Source organism: Dermochelys coriacea, chromosome 16, assembly GCF_009764565.3.
Source record: "Dermochelys coriacea isolate rDerCor1 chromosome 16, rDerCor1.pri.v4, whole genome shotgun sequence".
Taxonomy (NCBI): Eukaryota; Metazoa; Chordata; order Testudines; family Dermochelyidae; genus Dermochelys; species Dermochelys coriacea.
The window spans coordinates 3,207,188-3,224,649 of NC_050083.1; the positions used below are offsets into that span (position 1 = coordinate 3,207,188).

A 17,462-nucleotide genomic window follows, 5' to 3' on the forward strand; every position below is an offset into this window, starting at 1 on the left:
CCAAACCACTGCCAGGTGGCCTGGTCATGGGGAGGGAGCAGGGCCTTGTCAGATGCTCATCTGATGCTCCTGGAAGTTGGTTTGCAGAATCAGACCCTAAAGTTCTCACTTTCTAGAGTCCATTTTTATAGGAATTTCTTCCTATGCCAGTCTATGGGAATTGCTTCATCATGCTGTTGCTGAATCAATCAGCAGATGGCACATTCCTGACGGCTCTGTGCTGCCAGATATTATCTTGTTCTTTGGTTCTCCCATGTTTGAGGCTGTTGGGTGGTTCCAGTCTGCCCTCCGGGGGTCCTCTGGTTATTTCCACTTGACGCCTTCTTCAGCCGATGGACACTGGATTCTTAGGCTGGCACCTCCCTGATCATTCAGTTATTATCCACACCAAGCATCCATCCATATACATCTTCTATCTCTATTTTAATCACAATTGTTAACAAAGTGAGATGAATACAACAAAACGGCGGGGAGTCTCTGTGTGCTATTTCTGTTGTTACAGAGTATTGCTTTGAGTCTCTCTCCTTGTGAGTAGTTGTTGTTACAAAGAATTGCTTTGAGAACAGACTCTGTCTTAGAATGTACTAATACAATTAGCAGCTTGCAAGTTTCATACATAGAGGGATAGAAACAGTACCAAAAACCAAGAGACCTCTTAATTAGTAATACCCTGGAATTTAAACTATGGGGAATCAAACTCATTTGTGATTTTAATACAGAACTTCTTTAATATGATCCAACAAAGCTAACCTGCCAGTCCACCCTGCAGAACGCCATAGGCTGCAAATAGTCAGGAAGCCAACACTTGGTGCAGGAAACCTCCTGTCACTGCCCCACCTGTAACCTCCCATTCCTTGGCAAAGTAACTGAGAAGCTAGCAGCAGCCATGCTTCAACAGCAAGTGGTGTCTGCTGCATCCTAATGCTTTGTCATTGGGCGTCAGAGCAGGGACAGCCCCACTGGTGCTAAAGAGAGGCTGTTCTCCTGGTCATGGATGTAGACCCCATCTTGGTGCTTCCATGTCGTGTCTTCCCTGCAGCTTTCAAACCAGTTGGGTCAGTGTGGGGTGCAAATCCAGACCCGTGCATGGTTGTGTCATCACCTGCCCTGTAACCCTGGGCACCTCACAGTGCTTTGTTGCTGTAGCTCTCAGCCTGGGCCGCTCGCTGCTAGCCTGCCAGCGTGAAAGTCACCCCCTGAGTGTCCATGTGCTAGACGGCCCTGGTTCAGCAGCTCTGACCCCTGTCTACAGCCCCACAGCGGTTTGCACCATCTTTGGTTACGTCTGGCAAGGTGACCCTAACGGATTCCGAGTCCCGAATTTGCCCAGAGCCATGTGCTCTGCAATGTCCTGCCCTGTCCTGGCAGATCAGAGCTTTAACATGGCTTATTTGTTCCTCTAAAGAGACAAAACCACATCACAGCTTATGAACCTAACTGGGATGAACACAGTGCTGAGTTGGTTTATAGTAAAATAAAATAATATTAACAATTGGTCATAGGTTAAGTGCTGCTACATAAAAGGAATAAAGTTAGAAAAGGTAACAAGCAAATACAACAGAAAACATGCATCTAAGAGTCTAAAACTTAACCTAGCAAGATACAGGCTTTGTTCAAGATGGTTTCTCTCACCAGTCATTCTTCTTCCCAGCCGTGGCTGACTTTCTCTCAGTCAGCACCTTCCACCAGGGGCTGGTTTCCCTTGTCTTCTTAGGTGAATGATCTTTATCTAAGCAGGTTTCTTACCTGCATTCAGTTCCAGAGACTTCAACCCTCACCCTCCTCTCTTGGCTGAAGGACCCATCTTTCTCAGCTTGTAAGAGCTCTAGCCTCTTGTGTTTCTCTAGTGATGGATGCCTTCTCTACTCACTTATATCTCCCAGAGGTCAATGACCTCGTGCTGTTCTTACCTTCCTGTGGGCTTCCCATCCCCCATATGATTTTGGTGTAAATGAGGCTTCCATTGTTTGATTCCATCATGATTGATTTACATAGGAGATAAGTAGGTAGCTGTATCTGGGCAGACTGGACAGTGGAATCTCAATGAGAATCCATAATTCCTCCTCTAGTATCAATACAGACATTTTACCACCAGCGTGGTACAGGCATACATAAAAGACCGTCCATGATGCACTAGTATTGTGTTCAAATGGGTTGATTCAATTGCTTATTATTTGAGGCTTATACTCTCCTGTCTTTATAGATCTGATAAAGTTTTCTACCTTGCTGGGGCCCAGCCAGACAGTCTCTTTCCCACACTTGTTAGCTGGAGAGCTTTGTTTAGCTGGTATGTCAATACATTCTCATTGTCTTTCAAAGTACTTTGGAAGTAACTGCCTAGTGGAGAAAGCTCGGGGCCTTGTTTAGGGTGAGCTAACTCCTGTGTGGCTGGCAAACACATTTTAAGAATTAGAATTTCAGTTTATGTCCATAACTTTGCATCAGTTGTTTGCACTTGTATGACATGGTGCTGTGAATACCCAGTGAATGATGAGCTTTCCAGTGACAGATCACATGACACCTCCTAGATACAGATGATAACAATAGTGAGTTGGGGTATACTAGGATGGTCAGGCCAGCTGATATCAGGGGGCCCCTTGCCCTCTGTCCTCAAGCTGTTCATAATGTCCCAGGCTGCTAACCTATCTATGTGACATAGCGGGATGGATGGCATTGCACTACAGTGGCTCCACTTATTGCTCCAACAGCCCCAGAGAGTGGAAATGGGCAACTGCTCCTCATTGACAAACCCCTCCTCCCCCACCTGCAGGTCCCCCAGAGACGCCGAGGTCAGCTGGTACAAACTCCATCTGGGCAAGTCCAGAGTGGTGCTGGTTGGAAAGGAGAAGTACTTAGACCTGGCGGACTCGCCGTCTTCCCCTTCCATTGAGGGCATCTGCCTCCATTCATCCAAGTAGTTTGACTCAGCAGAAGCCTAAGAGATAAGGTGGCATCAGTGCATTGTCCACCTCCAGCTTGCTGGGAAGCTTCCCCACTTTGCTCAAAAGATGGCCTGGGCACGGTGGTCCATGCATAGTTTCCCCCAGACATGTCAATGGAGTTTACTGTACCCAGGACTCAGTGTGGCTGCCATAGAGACAGTTGCTCATGCAGAACATGGTAACCTGTTCATAGAATCATAGAATATCAGGGCTGGAATGGACCTCAGGAGATCATCTAATCCAACCCCCTTCTCAAAGCAGGACCAATCCCCAACTAAATCATCCCAGACAGGGCTTTGTCAATCCTGACCTTAAAAACCTCTAAGGAAGGAGATTCCACCACCTCCCTAGGTAACCCATTCCAGTGCTTCACCACCCCCTTAGTGAACAAGTTTTTCCCACTATCCAACCTAAACCTCCCCCACTGCAATTTGAGACCATTACTCCTTGTTCTGTGGAGTTCCCGCCACAGGACCTGGCTGGGCTAGTCAGCATGAGTGTGGGTGGCCCAGTTGTTCCCTTAGGACTACAGCTGACATCTGAAAATGTCTGGCAGGGACAGCCAAGGAGCCAGATTGAAGTGTCCAGAACTGTAATACTGCTGGAGAGATTGTCTTCAAACATGGCTCGCATTTTCTGTCTTACTCAACAGCATGGACAGTATTTTATAAAGGAACCAAGTGTGTCTCTGGTGGAGTTGCATGGCAGTTGGTTAGATTTCCTGGGTAAACATGAGGTGTTTGGAACTTGTGTGAATACTCATATCAATGGCTTTGTGACCAGGGTCCCAAGGGGACCACACTGAGGTTACTTAATTAGGGCAAACTGCAAAGAATGGGATAGACAATCCCCAAAGCTGGTGGTCATTCCAATACTTAGATCCACCAAGGTAGCCACAAAACAGTTACCCAGAAGCCAAAACACAGTTCCCTTAAAGCAACCCACCCTTGGGCTTCCACTCAGACACCCAAGTCAAATATGATGAGGATTACTGAAAATCTTATTAATCATTTAAGAAAGTTCTACCAATCCCAAAGGATCAGGCACATTACCCACGAGGTCAATGAATATTTCAGATCTTACCCAAATACAGTGTACAGCCAATTCCTATTAACTAAACTAAAATTTAGTAAAAAAGAAAAGAGAGAGAGTATTAGTTAAAAGATCACTATACATACAGATATGAAAACAGTTTTGAGGTCAATTTTATAGTAGAGATGTGCGATTTAGTGTTGCAAAGATTTAGTGTTGGATCAGGCTTGAAGCAGTGATGAAATAAACTGCTGGCTTATTAAATCTCTGGTTGCTCCCAAATAATTGGAAGGTCCTCAGTCCTTTGGTTAGAAAGCTCCCATTAGTATTAGTCCATAGCCCAGAGATCAGAGCAGGAAAGAGGCAAAATGGAGATGTTTCCAGGGCCTTTTATAGCTTCTGCCATGTGGAGGCAAACCCGTTCTAGTTTGTGAAAAATTACAGGTAACAAGATGGAGTTTGCAGTCACATGGGCAAGTCATAGCGGAGGCCATTACCCGTACTCTAGTTAAAACATTCATATGAAAGTCTGTCAGGTATGGATATGCTTCTTCTGTGATTCATTGTGTTTGTTGATGAGCCATCAGCTTGAATACTTCATTCACAATGTGCTGGCCAGACTGGATGCAAATTACCCTGTGGGTGCTATCGCAGGAGCAGACACATTTGAGTTACAGGTACATAGTCAATATTCATAACTTCAGATACAAAAATGATACCTGCATACAAATAGGATAATCATATTCAGCAAACCGTAACTTTTCCATTGGTGCCTTACTTGACACAATTTGTGCAAGATTTGTTGCAATAATATAACAGTGGTAGCAGCAATGATCTACATGGTAACATTTAATCACTGTCACAGTCTGGAACTGTAGTGAGACTGTAGCATGTGCATTTTACAGGGATGTGGCATTTGCCTTAAACAGACATCCATAAATGACACTAACCGCATGGTATGCTTCACCCCTAGTTGGCCTGTTGCACACACATCTCAGGCCAGTAATGACTGTCAGTTATTACAATCTGATGGCTTAGTGCTGGCTCCTGTGTGTAGGAGATTGAAGGTCTCAGCGAAGTTCCTAGTGGACACATGTTTTTGTCACATCTCACTGGGAGTAGCTGAGAGAGGACCCAGTAGGTCAGACATGATGCTCACAGGGTGAGAACAGAATCTGGGCAGTAGGAGAGGGAAGGGACAGGGTAGGTATGGGATGGGATCCAAGCAGTAGGTGAGAAGTCAGTTGAGGATCCAGGTTGTAGGGAGGAAAGGGACAGAATCAGTACGTGATCCAGGCAGTAGGTAGGGAAGGGATAGGGTCTGTAACGCATCCGGGCAGTAGGGGAAGGGAGAGAAGGGACTGCGTCATTACTGGATCCAGGTGATAGAGAGGAATAGCGACTTGGTCGATACGGGCAGTAGGGAGGGAAGGGATGGGGTTAGAATGGGATCCAAGTAGAAGGGAGGGAAGGGATGGGATGAGTACAGGATTTGGGGGTAGGGAGGGAAGGGATGGGGTGAGTATGGGATCTGAGTGGTAGGGAGGGAAGGGTTTGAGAGGGAGGGAAGGGACGGGGTGAGAACGGGATCTGGGCATTAGGGAGGGAAGGGATGGGGACGGTACAGGATCCAGGCAGTTCGGAGGGAAGGGACGGGGTGAGTACAGGATCTGGGTGGTTGAGAGGGAAGGGATGGGGTCAGAATAGGATCCAAGTGATTGGGAGGGAAGGGACAGGATAAGTATGGGAACTGGGTGGTAGCGAGGGAAGGGTTGGCATCAGTACGGGATCCTGGCAGTTCCGAGGGAAGGGACGGGATGGGGTCAGAATGGGATCCAAGTGGTAGGAAGGTAAGGGATGGGGTGAGTACGGGATCTGGGTGGTAGGGAGGGAAGGGACCGGATGAGTACGGGATCTGGGCGTTAGGGAGCGAAGGCATGGGGTCCGTGCAGGATCCGGGCATTAGGGAAGGAAGGGGCAGGGTGAGTACGGGATCCGGACAGTTCAGAGGGAAGGGAGGTGGTGAGTATGGGATCCGGTTGGTAGGGAGGGAAGGGACGGGGTCAGTACGTGATCTGGGCAGTTCCTATGGAATGGACAGGGTGAATACAGGATCCGGGGGCGGGGGGTAGGGAGGGAAGGCACAGGGTCCGTAGAGGATCCGGGCAGTTCGGAGAGAAGGATGGGGTCAGTATAAGATCTGAGTGTTAGATAGGGAAGAGACCACATTATTATGGGATCTGGGTGGTAGCGGGGGAAGGTATGGAGAGAGAACGGGATATGTGCAGTTTGGACATGCACTTGGCTCTGTCCTGGGGCAGATTGTTGGCATGGCTCCTTTTCTCCATTAGGTGGCCCAGCAGAGAAGGCTGGCCTGCAGCAGCTGGACACTGTGGTGCAGCTGAACCAGCAACCCGTGGAGCACTGGAAATGCGTGGAATTGGCACATGAAATCCGGTGATGGTTCACACTCCAATATCCGTCAGGCTGGGTGGGGGCAGCCACATGTGGGATACAAAGAATGGGGCCTTGGAGCGATCCTGAGTCCCAAGATCTGGCCAGCTGAAGTGTGCGCTGAGCTGGTGGGCAGATTTCCTCACACAGCTGCCTCAGGGGTGGGGTGATCCCGGGAACTCCTGGACAGGTGGCACCCCCAGACTGGGCTGAGGCGGGAGCCTTGGCTTGGGGCCCATGTGCTGCAGAGGGGAGTGGCAGGTGGAAGACGGGCCCAGCTGAGTGTTGCAGATTTGTGGAGCTAACTGGGAGGGACGGGGTACCAGTGCATGAGTGTGGGGAAAGCAGGGCTCGGTGGGAGTTGGAGGGGAAAGGAGTGGAGGAGACAGAGTCTCAGGGGGGCACAGGGATTTGGGGAGGGAGTGTCTCAAAGGAGGTTCAGGGGGCTGGGTTGGGGAGGGGGAGGAGAAATCTCTGATTGGGGGTGAGGGAGGGGAGGCAAGAGTCTCTCGGGTGGTGAGGGAGGCTGGAAGAGGGTCTGAGGGGGTGCAGGGAGCTGGGAGAGGGAGTCCGTTAAGCAGTGAAGGGGGAGGGGAGGTAGGGGTCCCTGAGGTGGTGCAGGCGAAGGGAGGGGCAGTCTGGGGGTGGGGAGGGAAGTGAGAGGGAGTCTGGGGGGGATGGGAAGGGAAGGAAGAGGAAGTCAGGGCGGGAGAGAAGGGAAAGGAGATGGAGACTGGGGGGGGAGGGAAGGGAGAGGGAGTCTCGGGGCAGGGATAGGAAGGGAAGGGAGAGGGACTCCCAGGGGAGAGGGGAAAGGAGAGGGAGTCTGGGGAAGAGGGAAGGGAAGGGAGAGGGAGTCTGAGAGGTGGGGGGAAGGGAGAGAGGGTCAGGGAAGGAGAGGAGGGAAGGGAGAGGGAGTCGGGGGGGATAGGAAGGGAGAAGGAGTCTGAGGGGGAGGGAAGGGAAGGGAGAGGGAGTCTTGGGGGGGATAAGAAGCGAAGGGAGAGGGAGTCTTGGGGAGAGGGAAGGGAAGGGAGAGGGAGTCTGAGGGGGATGGGAAAGGAAGGGAGAGGGACTCTTGGCGTGGGGGGGAGGGAAGGGAGAGGGACTTCTGGGGGTGGGGAGGGAAGGGAGAGGGAGTCGGGGGGGGGAATAGAAAGGGAGAGGGAGTCCAGGGGGAAGGATGGGAAGGGAAGGGAGAGGGAGTCTGGGGGGGATGGGAAGGGAGAGGGACTTCTGGGGTGGGGGGAGAGGGAAGGAAGAGGGAGTTGGGTGGGATGGGAAGGGAAGGGAGAGGGGGTGTGGGGGAGGAGCATGGGAAGGGAAGGGAAGGGAGAGGGACTTGGGAAGGGAGAGGAAGTCGGGGGGAAGGAAGGGAGAGGGACTCGGGGTGTGGGGGAGGGACTTCTGGGGGTGGGGAGGGAAGGGAGAGGGAGTCGGGGGGGAGGAATAGAAAGGGAGAGGGAGTCCAGGGGGAAGGATGGGAAGGGAAGGGAGAGGGAGTCTGGGGGGGATGGGAAGGGAGAGGGACTTCTGGGGTGGGAGGGAAGAGAGAGGGTGTCTTGGCACGGGGTGGGGGCAGGGATACGGGAAGGGAGAGGGACTCTGGTGGTGGGGGTTGTCTGTGTGGCTGCTGAAGTTGCGAGGCTTGGGGCCCACTGTGCCCAGTGTCGCCTGCCAAGAGTGTTGTTTGCCATGCTGGAGCTGGGCTTGCCCAGGGGCTGGCAGGCTTCTCCTGGCTGCATTAGTCTGACCCTCCCCCACGGCGTCTCTTTCAGGAACTGTCCCAGTGAGATCATCCTGCTGGTGTGGAGGATCGTGCCGCAGATCAAGCCGGGCCTTGAAGGCATGATACGGAGGTCATCCTGCAAATCTACCTACGACCTCCAGTCACCTCCAAACAAGCGGGAGAAAAACAGCACCATGCCCTCACGCCCTGAGCACCGCCAGAGCTGCCACATTGTGTACAATGGCAGTGACAGGCTGGTGCTGAACAACTGTGCGCGATACACGGAGGTTGGGAAGCGGAGCCAGCACACGATGCCACCATTGTCCCGGGCATCCTCTGACGGGGACAAGAACTACATCCTCTTAGCACCTCTGAATCCTGGAAGTCAGGTATGGCCCCCCTCCAGCACTAGCGACATCTGCCCCTGGGCACTGGGTGAGCCCCTCACGCTGGCCAGGCCTTCACCTCTTTTGCAGAGCCTGATAGGGCCATGTCTGGACCCACTCACCAGCCAGCCATACCTCCAGGGAACACTTGTCCTAAGGCCACCTTGCACCTGAAGGGGGATCAGCCAAAGTCACGGCCCCAGGCCACATGTGCAGGACTGCGTTAATCCCTAGAGCCAGTGCTGCCTCGTCTGTGACACACTCTGGCTTTCCGGAGCTGCTGAGCTCAGGGCTGCACTGGAGGTCTTCAGGAGTAACCACCCTGAGCTCACCTGAGTCAGCAAGGAGGGTCCCCCATATAGATCCTTTCAGGGAGTGGGATGCAGATTGAGGAGCTGCAAGAAATGAGATGTTTAAAGATCTTGGGTCCTCCAAGGGGTAGCACTGAGCTCTGGGAGCTCTTGAGGTCAGCAGCATGGGCTTTGACTCCCCACAGATCCAGCTAGCCTGTGATCCTGCCTCCAACCTCAGTCTCTCTGGTGCTCCTAGGCAGGCCCTCCCCCTCCCCAGCCTGTACCTGCACAGGCTGTAGATCATGCATGGAGCTGACACTGCTTCTTGCTGTATCTTGGTGTCTGCAGATGCCCTGGCTTTGGCCGTTTGCAAGGAGCAGGCAATCAGCCCCCACTGTGGGGTCCCTGGCTCCTGGCCCTGTGTACCAAGGAATGTCACAGTGGCGTGATGCAAACTGACTCCAACGAGCCCCTTCCGCCCCCAAGTTGTCACTGGGGACAACTGTTGTATCTGTGTCTGCTGGGTACAGTGTGGTTAGCTGGGAGGGGAAGGTGAGTCTGGGCTGCTGCCTGTCTGAAGTGAATGCCTCCCCCGCCAACCCAGCCACAGGAGGAAGGGGAAGCTTTTGTGGTCTTTGCTTATTTTCAGCACTGTAAATTAGGTTTCCAAGCTGGTGCTGTGTCCCAAAGGCCTCTTCCCATCCCCGGCAGCATTCACCATTGTACTCTGTGTGCTGATACTGTCCTGCTAAGGGGCATGATGGCTGGCTGTCCTGAACGTGTTTGTCAGCTGGGTTGTGTCAAGTGCAGGGGGAAACCGGGAGGCTTTCCAGTGGGTAGGACACAGGACTGGAGTTCTTGCCATCAGTGCAATGTGGGCTGATGACCCTGTACTCCTCTACAAAGTGCTTTGGGATCTCTGGAAGTCAAGTCCTGGAGATTGCTGGTGTGGGTCCTACCAGGAGCTGCAGGGAATAACCATGTCCTGCCTGCTCTGTGTCTTCCAGCTGCTGAGGCCTGTGTATCAGGAGCACAATGCCGCTGTGGGTAAGTGTCCATTCCGAGCAGCCCACGGCTCAGCAGACTCAGGAGCTTTGCTGCCTAGGCAGTTGCTGTGGCGCCCCCCTCAGTGGATGGGGCACTATCCTGGGAGGGAACCTAAGCTGGATTCCCCTTTGCTGTGAACCAGGGTGTGACCTTGTGCAGTCACTAAGCTGGACAAGATCTGGGTAACAGAGCCAGCCTGAGGCCTCTGGCTTTGTGAGGGTCTAAGCCTCGAAACATCACTGCAAGGGCTCGAGGAGACAAGCTGCTAGGCTGCCCTCCTTGGGCAGGAGGCGGGGGACCCAGTGTGGCCCTCCCCTCATTTGTTTGCATGCTGGATCATGCTTAGGGTTTGTCCCACAGATTCCCTCTTTGGCCTTCCCCAGCGTCCTTGGGCCAACCCCGGGCATATCACCTGCTTTCAGTGAGTGGGAATGGTGATGTTGGGTTGGGGCAAGCAGTGGTTTCTCAGAGTCACCCACAGATATCCTCTCTGGGGCTGGGACTGACCTTTCTGCTCCTTCCCTTCTGCTGCTCACAGAGGCGGCGGCTGCCCTGCTGTGCCCCATCCTTGCCAGAGCAGCAGTTGCAAGGGGGCTCCACTCCGCAGCAACGCATCGCATATGGAGGAAGTGCCATGTACTCTCCTCCTTGACCCTGTCAGCTGTTCCAGCCGGGCATGGGGAGGAGCAGGTTGTGGGGCCGTGCTGCTGTTCCACTGAGTGGACGTCCCTGCCATGCCTGCCTGCCCACCCCTGCACTCCACCCCTGCCAACTCCTCCCTAGAAACTCCCCATAGAAGCCATACTCACTCCCCCACTGAGCCCCTCCCCGGCAGTCAGAGGAGACCAGGCCATCTCGGGAAACAAAGGGGATCCATTCTGCAGCCAGCCATGCGCCAGCACCAGAGGGACCTTTTCCATGTCCAGCCAACCACCACACAGCCAAAGGGCTGGAGACTACACACTTGTAACCACATCTTCTTGGTAGGGGAGACCCCTAGAGGAGCTGCTGGAGGGGTGGGGGAAGCATGGCTGAGGTGTAAGGGCAGATGGATCTGGTGAGGGCCTTGTGGAAGGGTTGGTGAAGATCATGGGAGGAAGATGGTAGAATTACTGGTTATTTTGTTGTGTGAAGGAGAGTGAATCACGCAAGGAGCATCCTGAATATAGCTGAACGAGAGGGAGCCTTCTTTGAGAGAGCCCTTGTTCAAATCTGGGAGCACATCACTGCACTTCTCCCTCCCCCACCAGTGTGCCTCAGTTTCCCCATCTCTAAAATGGGGATAATGCTACGTGCCCTTGTCAAGGTTCCTTTTCCACTCTGAACTCTAGAGTACAGATGTGGGGAACTGCATGATAGACCCCCCTAAGCTTATTCTTACCAGCTTAGGTTAAATGCTGCCACCACCAAAGTGTTACACAAAGAACAGGGGAAGTGCCCACTTGGAAACGTCTCCCCGCAAAATATCCCCCCAAGCCCTACACCCCCTTTCCTGGGGAAGGCTTGATAAAAATCCTCACCAATTTGCATAGTGAACACAGACCCAAACCCTTGGATCTTAAGAACAATGAAAAAGCAATTAGGTTCTTAAAAGAAGACTTTTAATTAAAGAAAAAGTAAAAGAATCACCTCTGTAAAAATCAGGATGGTAAATACCTTACAGGGTAATCAGATTCAAAACATAGAGAATCCCTCTAGGCAAAACCTTAAGTTACAAAAAGACACAAAACCAGGAATCTACATTCCATTCAGCACAGCTTATTTTCTCAGCCATTTAAACAAAACAGAATCGCATTTCTAGCTAGATTATTTACTAAGTTCTAAGACTCCATTCCTTTCTGTTCCCGGCAAAAGCATCACACAGACAGAGAGAGCTTTTTTTTCTCCCCCCCTCCAGCTTTTAGGGAGAAAATATCTTGTCTCCTCATTGGTCATTTTGGTCAGGTGCCAGCAAGGTTATCCTAGCTTCTTAACCCTTTACAGGTGAAAGGGTTTTTCCTCTGGCCAGGAGGGATTTTAAAGGTGTTTACCCTTCCCTTTATATTTATGACAGCCCTGCTTTGCAAAGTGCTCTAAGATCCTGGGATGAAAAGCACTGAGGGTGGGTATTCTGGCAGGTCCCTGAATATGTCCGTGGGCTTGTCTGCCGTGCATTGCCTGGGTCTGCCCTCCTCAGGCTTGGGGAAAGGCGCTTTCTAGGTGTTGATGTTGCTCCTCACACAGGACATCCCCTAGCACTTCTCCAATGGGTTCATTTTATTACTGAGCAATTGGAACTGGCCCTGGACCTGATTCTGGCAGGTGTTAGTGCAGTCGAAGTTACATGGCTGTCTGAGGCTGCTGCAGACACTGTGCCAGCTTTCCTTGAAATCTCTTTGTCTCACTCATTCATTCAGCTCTGTTAGGTCTCTTTGCTGTGGGGTGAGGAGCTAAAATGATAACAACAAGTCCTGCCCTTCAGAGCTGTGGGAACTGATGCCAGTCTGGCTCCAGAGAAATGTGTACTTCTGGTACCCCCTGCTGGGCGAGCGGCTTCCATGTGCTCTGGTGGTGACATGCCCCGTGACTCAACATATTGTCTGGGGAAAGGGCGTGTGGTTCCTGTGCACAGACTGCTCCAAAGTCATGTGAACAGCAGCTTGTTTGATCGTGGGAAATCCTCTAGTGCGGTGCTCCCTGCTGCCTCCCCGTGCAGTGTCAGCTCTGAACAGGGCAGCCGGCTGCGGAGGTGCGAGCCAGTCGATGGAAGGAAGCTGCAGAATGAGGGGTTAAGTGAGGGGCAGCTAAAGGGAAGGTGAATGGAGTGGAGGGTGATAGTGTTTTCTGTGACAATATGTGTGTTTTGGTTTTGGTGGATTAGATGAAGTAGGGCCCTAAACTCTGCGCCTTTTGGCCACTAAGTGCTCTTCTGAGGTGTGGGATGTTCTGAGGTTGTTTAAAATCAGCCTTTCTGAAGCAGTGTCAGGTGTGCAGAGTCCTGGACCCTGGGATCAGGACAGGATTGCTTGATGCAGTGCCACGTTAGTGCAGCCAGTCTAGTTTTAAATGCAAAACCACTTGTATACTAGGCTCAGTGCATGGGCCAATGGGGCAGATGCAGCTCCAAGCATTTAGCTTGGGCTTGCTGTCGGTTTGTACTAAAGATGTGATTTTATAGATCAAGCGTTTGTGAGAAGCTGGAAAAGTCTTATCATCTTCTTAGCAATCAACCCTGCAGTCCTGGTGTGTTTGGCTGGTTGTAGCATTTTCTGCAGCCCTGAGTTCCTCTTTCTGCACGGCTGCCTGTAATACAGGAGGCCAACGACTTGCTTGCCAATGAACTCATGAGAAGTGTGTGCTTTCCCCCTCTTTGCCTCTCTCCTCTTGGGTGTCTAACAAAACAAATCCCAGATCCAGATGATATTCATATAAAATGCACCTAGTACGGGAACAGTCTGGTGTGGAGAGGGCCCTGGGCTGAGAAATGCTCTCTCTCTGTCCTTTGTACATGGGCGTGAGGCTTCTCCTTGGGTTTGGTTTATTTAATACCTCAGGAAGCCAAGCTACTGGGCAATCTGCGCTGCTCGTGGCCTTGAAATGCCTGGGTTCTGTTGAGAGACCAGACTTCACATTATGGCAGCTCAATAAAATGTTCCCAAAGCAACAAAAAAAGCTAGCCAATACCAAGAGATATAGGGTTTATATAGGGTATGCATCCGATGAAGTGAGCTGTAGCTCATGAAAGCTTATGCTATTATAAATTTGTTAGTCTCTAAGGTGCCACAATTCCTCCTTTTCTTTTTTTAGGGTTTATTCTGCCTCCTAGGGAACCCAAACGCAGTTCTAGACCTCAAGCTGCTGCTGGGGTTGGGAGAAGAAGAGGGTGGATGGACAGTGGTTGCAGGGGGAAGGTATGCGTCTCAGTGAAGGACTTCGGTTAGGGGGGCTCAGACCTGCAGACCCAGCTTCTCCTTTTTCTGGGGCTGGGTGAGCAATGCCATACTAGCAGTTCTCTGTTGGCACCGGTCCCTTGCTTGAATCGTCCCAGTCCTGCAGCTCTGTAGTTGCTGTTTTACTCTCCCTGACCTAGCAGCACCATCTTCAGCTACTCCTCCAGGCAGCCACTGAACCCTGAAGCTGGCGGCCAGAGGGGTTAACTGCATGTGTGTGAGCTCCCTCCTGGGCCTCAGAGTCCTGTACAGCAAGGGCAGGCATACCTCCAAGAACCCCCTGGCCTTGGGGTGGAGGGAGACCAGGAACCCGGCCTGTGCAGGGATTGGGCTAGTTTTGATGAGTGTTGGTGAGGACAGATGTTTCTGAGCTAAAGAGAGTTTCTCCAGAGCTTGCTTACCTGAAATGACCAATGTAAACATGGGGACTCGGGAGGCTCTAGACACAGAGCAGTCCCAAGTGTGCGTGTTTCAGACTAAGCCCAGCACAGATGAGAAAATTGGAGGTGTTCAGCTGGCTACAGACTGCATGCTGGAAAGGACCGTTTTCAGTCCGGAGAGCTTCACACAGCTGCCATTGCCAGGGAGCAGCAGGCCTTGTACTCTGGCTTCTCCCAATGATCTGCTTCAGATGGGATCTGGATGGATGGTGCAGTTGTTGTCTGCTTGGCACCAGGGTAGCTTGAGAGCTCTGCTCTGGGTGTGTCATGTGGCTGCAGTTCTAGGCAGAGTGACCAGATGTTCCGATTTTTGGGTCTTTTTCTTATATAAGCTCCTATTACCCCCCACTTCCGTCCCAGTTTTTCATCCTTGCTGTCTGGTCACCCTAGTTCTAGGTGTGGGCTAGGACAAGAAGTTCTTTATGCTTCTCTAATTGAACGGTCTCCTCCTGGCATTGGGGCAACTGCCTGTGCTAGTTTTCCAGCTGTAAACTTTTGTATTGAGTGTAGTTATTGGCCAACCCCTTTAGTGGGTATAATGTGGCAGCTGGAAAACTCTGCAGTGGAAAAGCTGGGTGATAGCTGGAGTCTTCATCATGGGTCCCAAGTTTTCAAGACCCTGTGCATGCTTCCCCAAACTCTGAATTCCTTCCTATAGGAGAATTTCCCTTAGCTGAAAGCTGAGCAGGTAGGGGGACACTTCTGTGTTGTGGGTTATTACAACATTCTGCCACTGCTGACCCTGTGAAGAGAGTATCCTTGCTCTGGGGCCTCCCTGTTGCAACAGGAGCATGATTAGGAAGAACCAGGATTTTCCCCATAGTGTTTATTTTTAATTAGCATTTGCAATTTATATAGCGAGCACGGGAGGGAAAACACTAGTTAATCTGAACAGTGATTAAACAAGCAAACACTGGAGCTATTGTCACCCTTCATATTGCAATGGGAACATTGCTTTGTGCAGGTTGGCTGCCTCCCCAGATCAGACCAGAGAAAATTAGGAAACTACTTTTGATGGGTGAAGAATTTTTGAAGTGAAATGAGGAGATTTAGCAATGCGGAGTAAAAGCCAGCTGCCAGCCTGGCCAGCCTGCAGCCACCTTGCCCTTTAGTGTGTGGTCATGAGCCCATCTCTCATTATTTGGTTTTATCTGGCAGTCAGACTGTTAGCAAAGGGAACATGGAACGAATTAGAGAATCACTGTAGTTAGAGCTGGAAACAACCTGGTAGGTAACTAAGCCCCCCCACACCCCAGAAGGGCAAGCTACTGGACAAACAGTAACAGTGGGTACTGCGAATACAGTGCCAATCTGTCTCTGCTGGCATTTATCTAAAAGCAAACACACTACTGCCTAATGGTTAAGAGAATATGTAATCATAGAACCTTAGGGTTAGAAGGGACCACAAGGGTCAGCTAGTCTAACCCTCCCATGATGCAGGATTTGTTGTGTCTCCACCAGTGGCTCTCAACCTTTCCAGACTACTTTCAGGAGTCTGATTTGTCTTGCGTGCCCCCAAGTTTAACCCCACTTAAAAACTACTTGCTTACAAAATCAGACATAAAAATACTGAAGTGTCACACCCACACTATTACTGAAACATTGCTGACTTCTTGTTTTGTCTCTATGAAATTTTAGTTTGTACAGATCTTGGTAGTGCTTTTTATGTAGCTTGCTGTAAAACTAGGCAAATATCTAGATGAGATGATGTACCCCCTGGAAGACCTCAGTGTACCCCCAGGGATATGCATACCCCTGGTTAAGAACCACTGGCCTAACCCATTCAAGACAGATGGCTATCCAGCCTCCTTTTGAAAACCTCCATTGAAGAAGCTTCCACAACCTTCCTGGGCAGTCTGTTTCATTGTCCTACTGTTCTTATAGTAGGAAGTTTTTCCTGAGATTTCATCTATGGCTATGTCTACACTACAGACATTACAGCGGCACAGCTGTACCACTGCAGCTTCATCGCTGTAAGGTCTCCCGTGTAGCCGCTCTATACTGGTGGGAGAGAGTTCTCCCACCAGCATCATTAAACCACCCCAACGAGCGGCGGTAGCTATGTCGGCAGGAGAGTGTCTCCTGCTGGCATAGGGCTGTCTGCACCGGCGCTTCTGTCGGTGAAATTTATGTTGGTCGGGAGGAAGGGGGTGTGTTTTTTCACACTCCTAATTGAAAAAAGTGCTAGTGTATTATTTGCTGTGCTATAGTTTGAACCCATTGCCTCTTGTCCTGCCCTATGTAGCAAGAGAGAACAATTTTCTCCATCTTTTTTATGGCAGCCTTTCAAGTATATGAAAACTGCTATCATGTTCCCCCTTAATCTCCTCTTCTCCAAACTAAACCTACCCAGCTCCTTCAGCCTTTGCTCGTATAGCTTGTGTTCCATCCCTTTCGTCATCTTTGTCGCTTGCATCTGGATCCCCTCCAATTGCTCCACATCCTTTCTATAATGTTGGTTAGACTAGTGTATTTCATTTGGAAAAGACCCATGGCCTTATGCAGGCGTGTTTTGGCCTGTTTCTACACAGAACAGTTATGGGTTTCAGCTACAATGCAAAAGCAGGAGCAGAAAATGCAGAAATAGCTGGATTCATGAACTGGCAACTGGAGGGACTGCAGCCTATGCAGCCATTTAGTACTGAGGCTGCTGCACACAAGCATTAGGCACTAACAGCAGGACATTGCTTTAGGCAAGATTCCTTTGCTAGTAATTCCCTGGAGTCTCATTTGACTTAAGTCCTAATGGTTGGCCTGGGAGATTTCTGCCTGCTTGGTCCACTCCCTTGTCTGTATGGAACACCAGCCACAGAAGGGGCAGCATCCATGGGGACTAGGGCAGCAGCTTTTGGCTGACAGAGAAATGCAGCCACATCCCTTTGGCAATGGTTTTGCCCTAAAACCTCGACACAGAACTTAGATTCCCAGCCTCAAAGGCCCTTGGTCTGGGCCCTGCTCTGGGGTACAGCGGCTGCTCTGGCTCTTTGGGGTGACGGGGGGTGGCAGCTGGAGTACTGCAAACCAGCTTCTGCACTCTGTCTAGTGCTGCAGCTGTGATGATAATTCACTTCTGGCAGGCTGAGATCCCTGGGATGGGTCTGGGTCCCCCTTTACCTCCCCAGTGCTTTCAGTGGCCCCACGTCACAGGGAGGCTTTCCAAAGAGGGCTCTCTCTGTTGTCAGCCACCCCTCAAGGCCAGGGGGACAGCAA

The 17,462-nt window shown here is 51.1% G+C and overlaps 1 protein-coding gene across 13 annotated transcripts in view; it reads left to right on the top strand.

The window, feature by feature from the left end:
* The window catches only part of RGS3 (regulator of G protein signaling 3), a 230,755-nt gene that overhangs the window by 87,045 nt on the left and 126,248 nt on the right, over nucleotides 1–17,462 (top strand). For 11 of the 13 annotated variants that reach the window (XM_038374581.2, XM_043498553.1, XM_038374582.2 and 8 more), the window contains 3 exons: nucleotides 6,326–6,431; nucleotides 8,207–8,546; nucleotides 9,844–9,883. In XM_038374581.2, coding sequence (XP_038230509.1) covers nucleotides 6,326–6,431; nucleotides 8,207–8,546; nucleotides 9,844–9,883 — 486 coding nt within the window. Of the gene's footprint in view, nucleotides 1–6,325; nucleotides 6,432–8,206; nucleotides 8,547–9,843; nucleotides 9,884–12,527; nucleotides 12,678–17,462 lie in introns of those variants that run through there. The other 2 variants (XM_043498556.1, XM_038374588.2) reach the window with 2 other exon arrangements.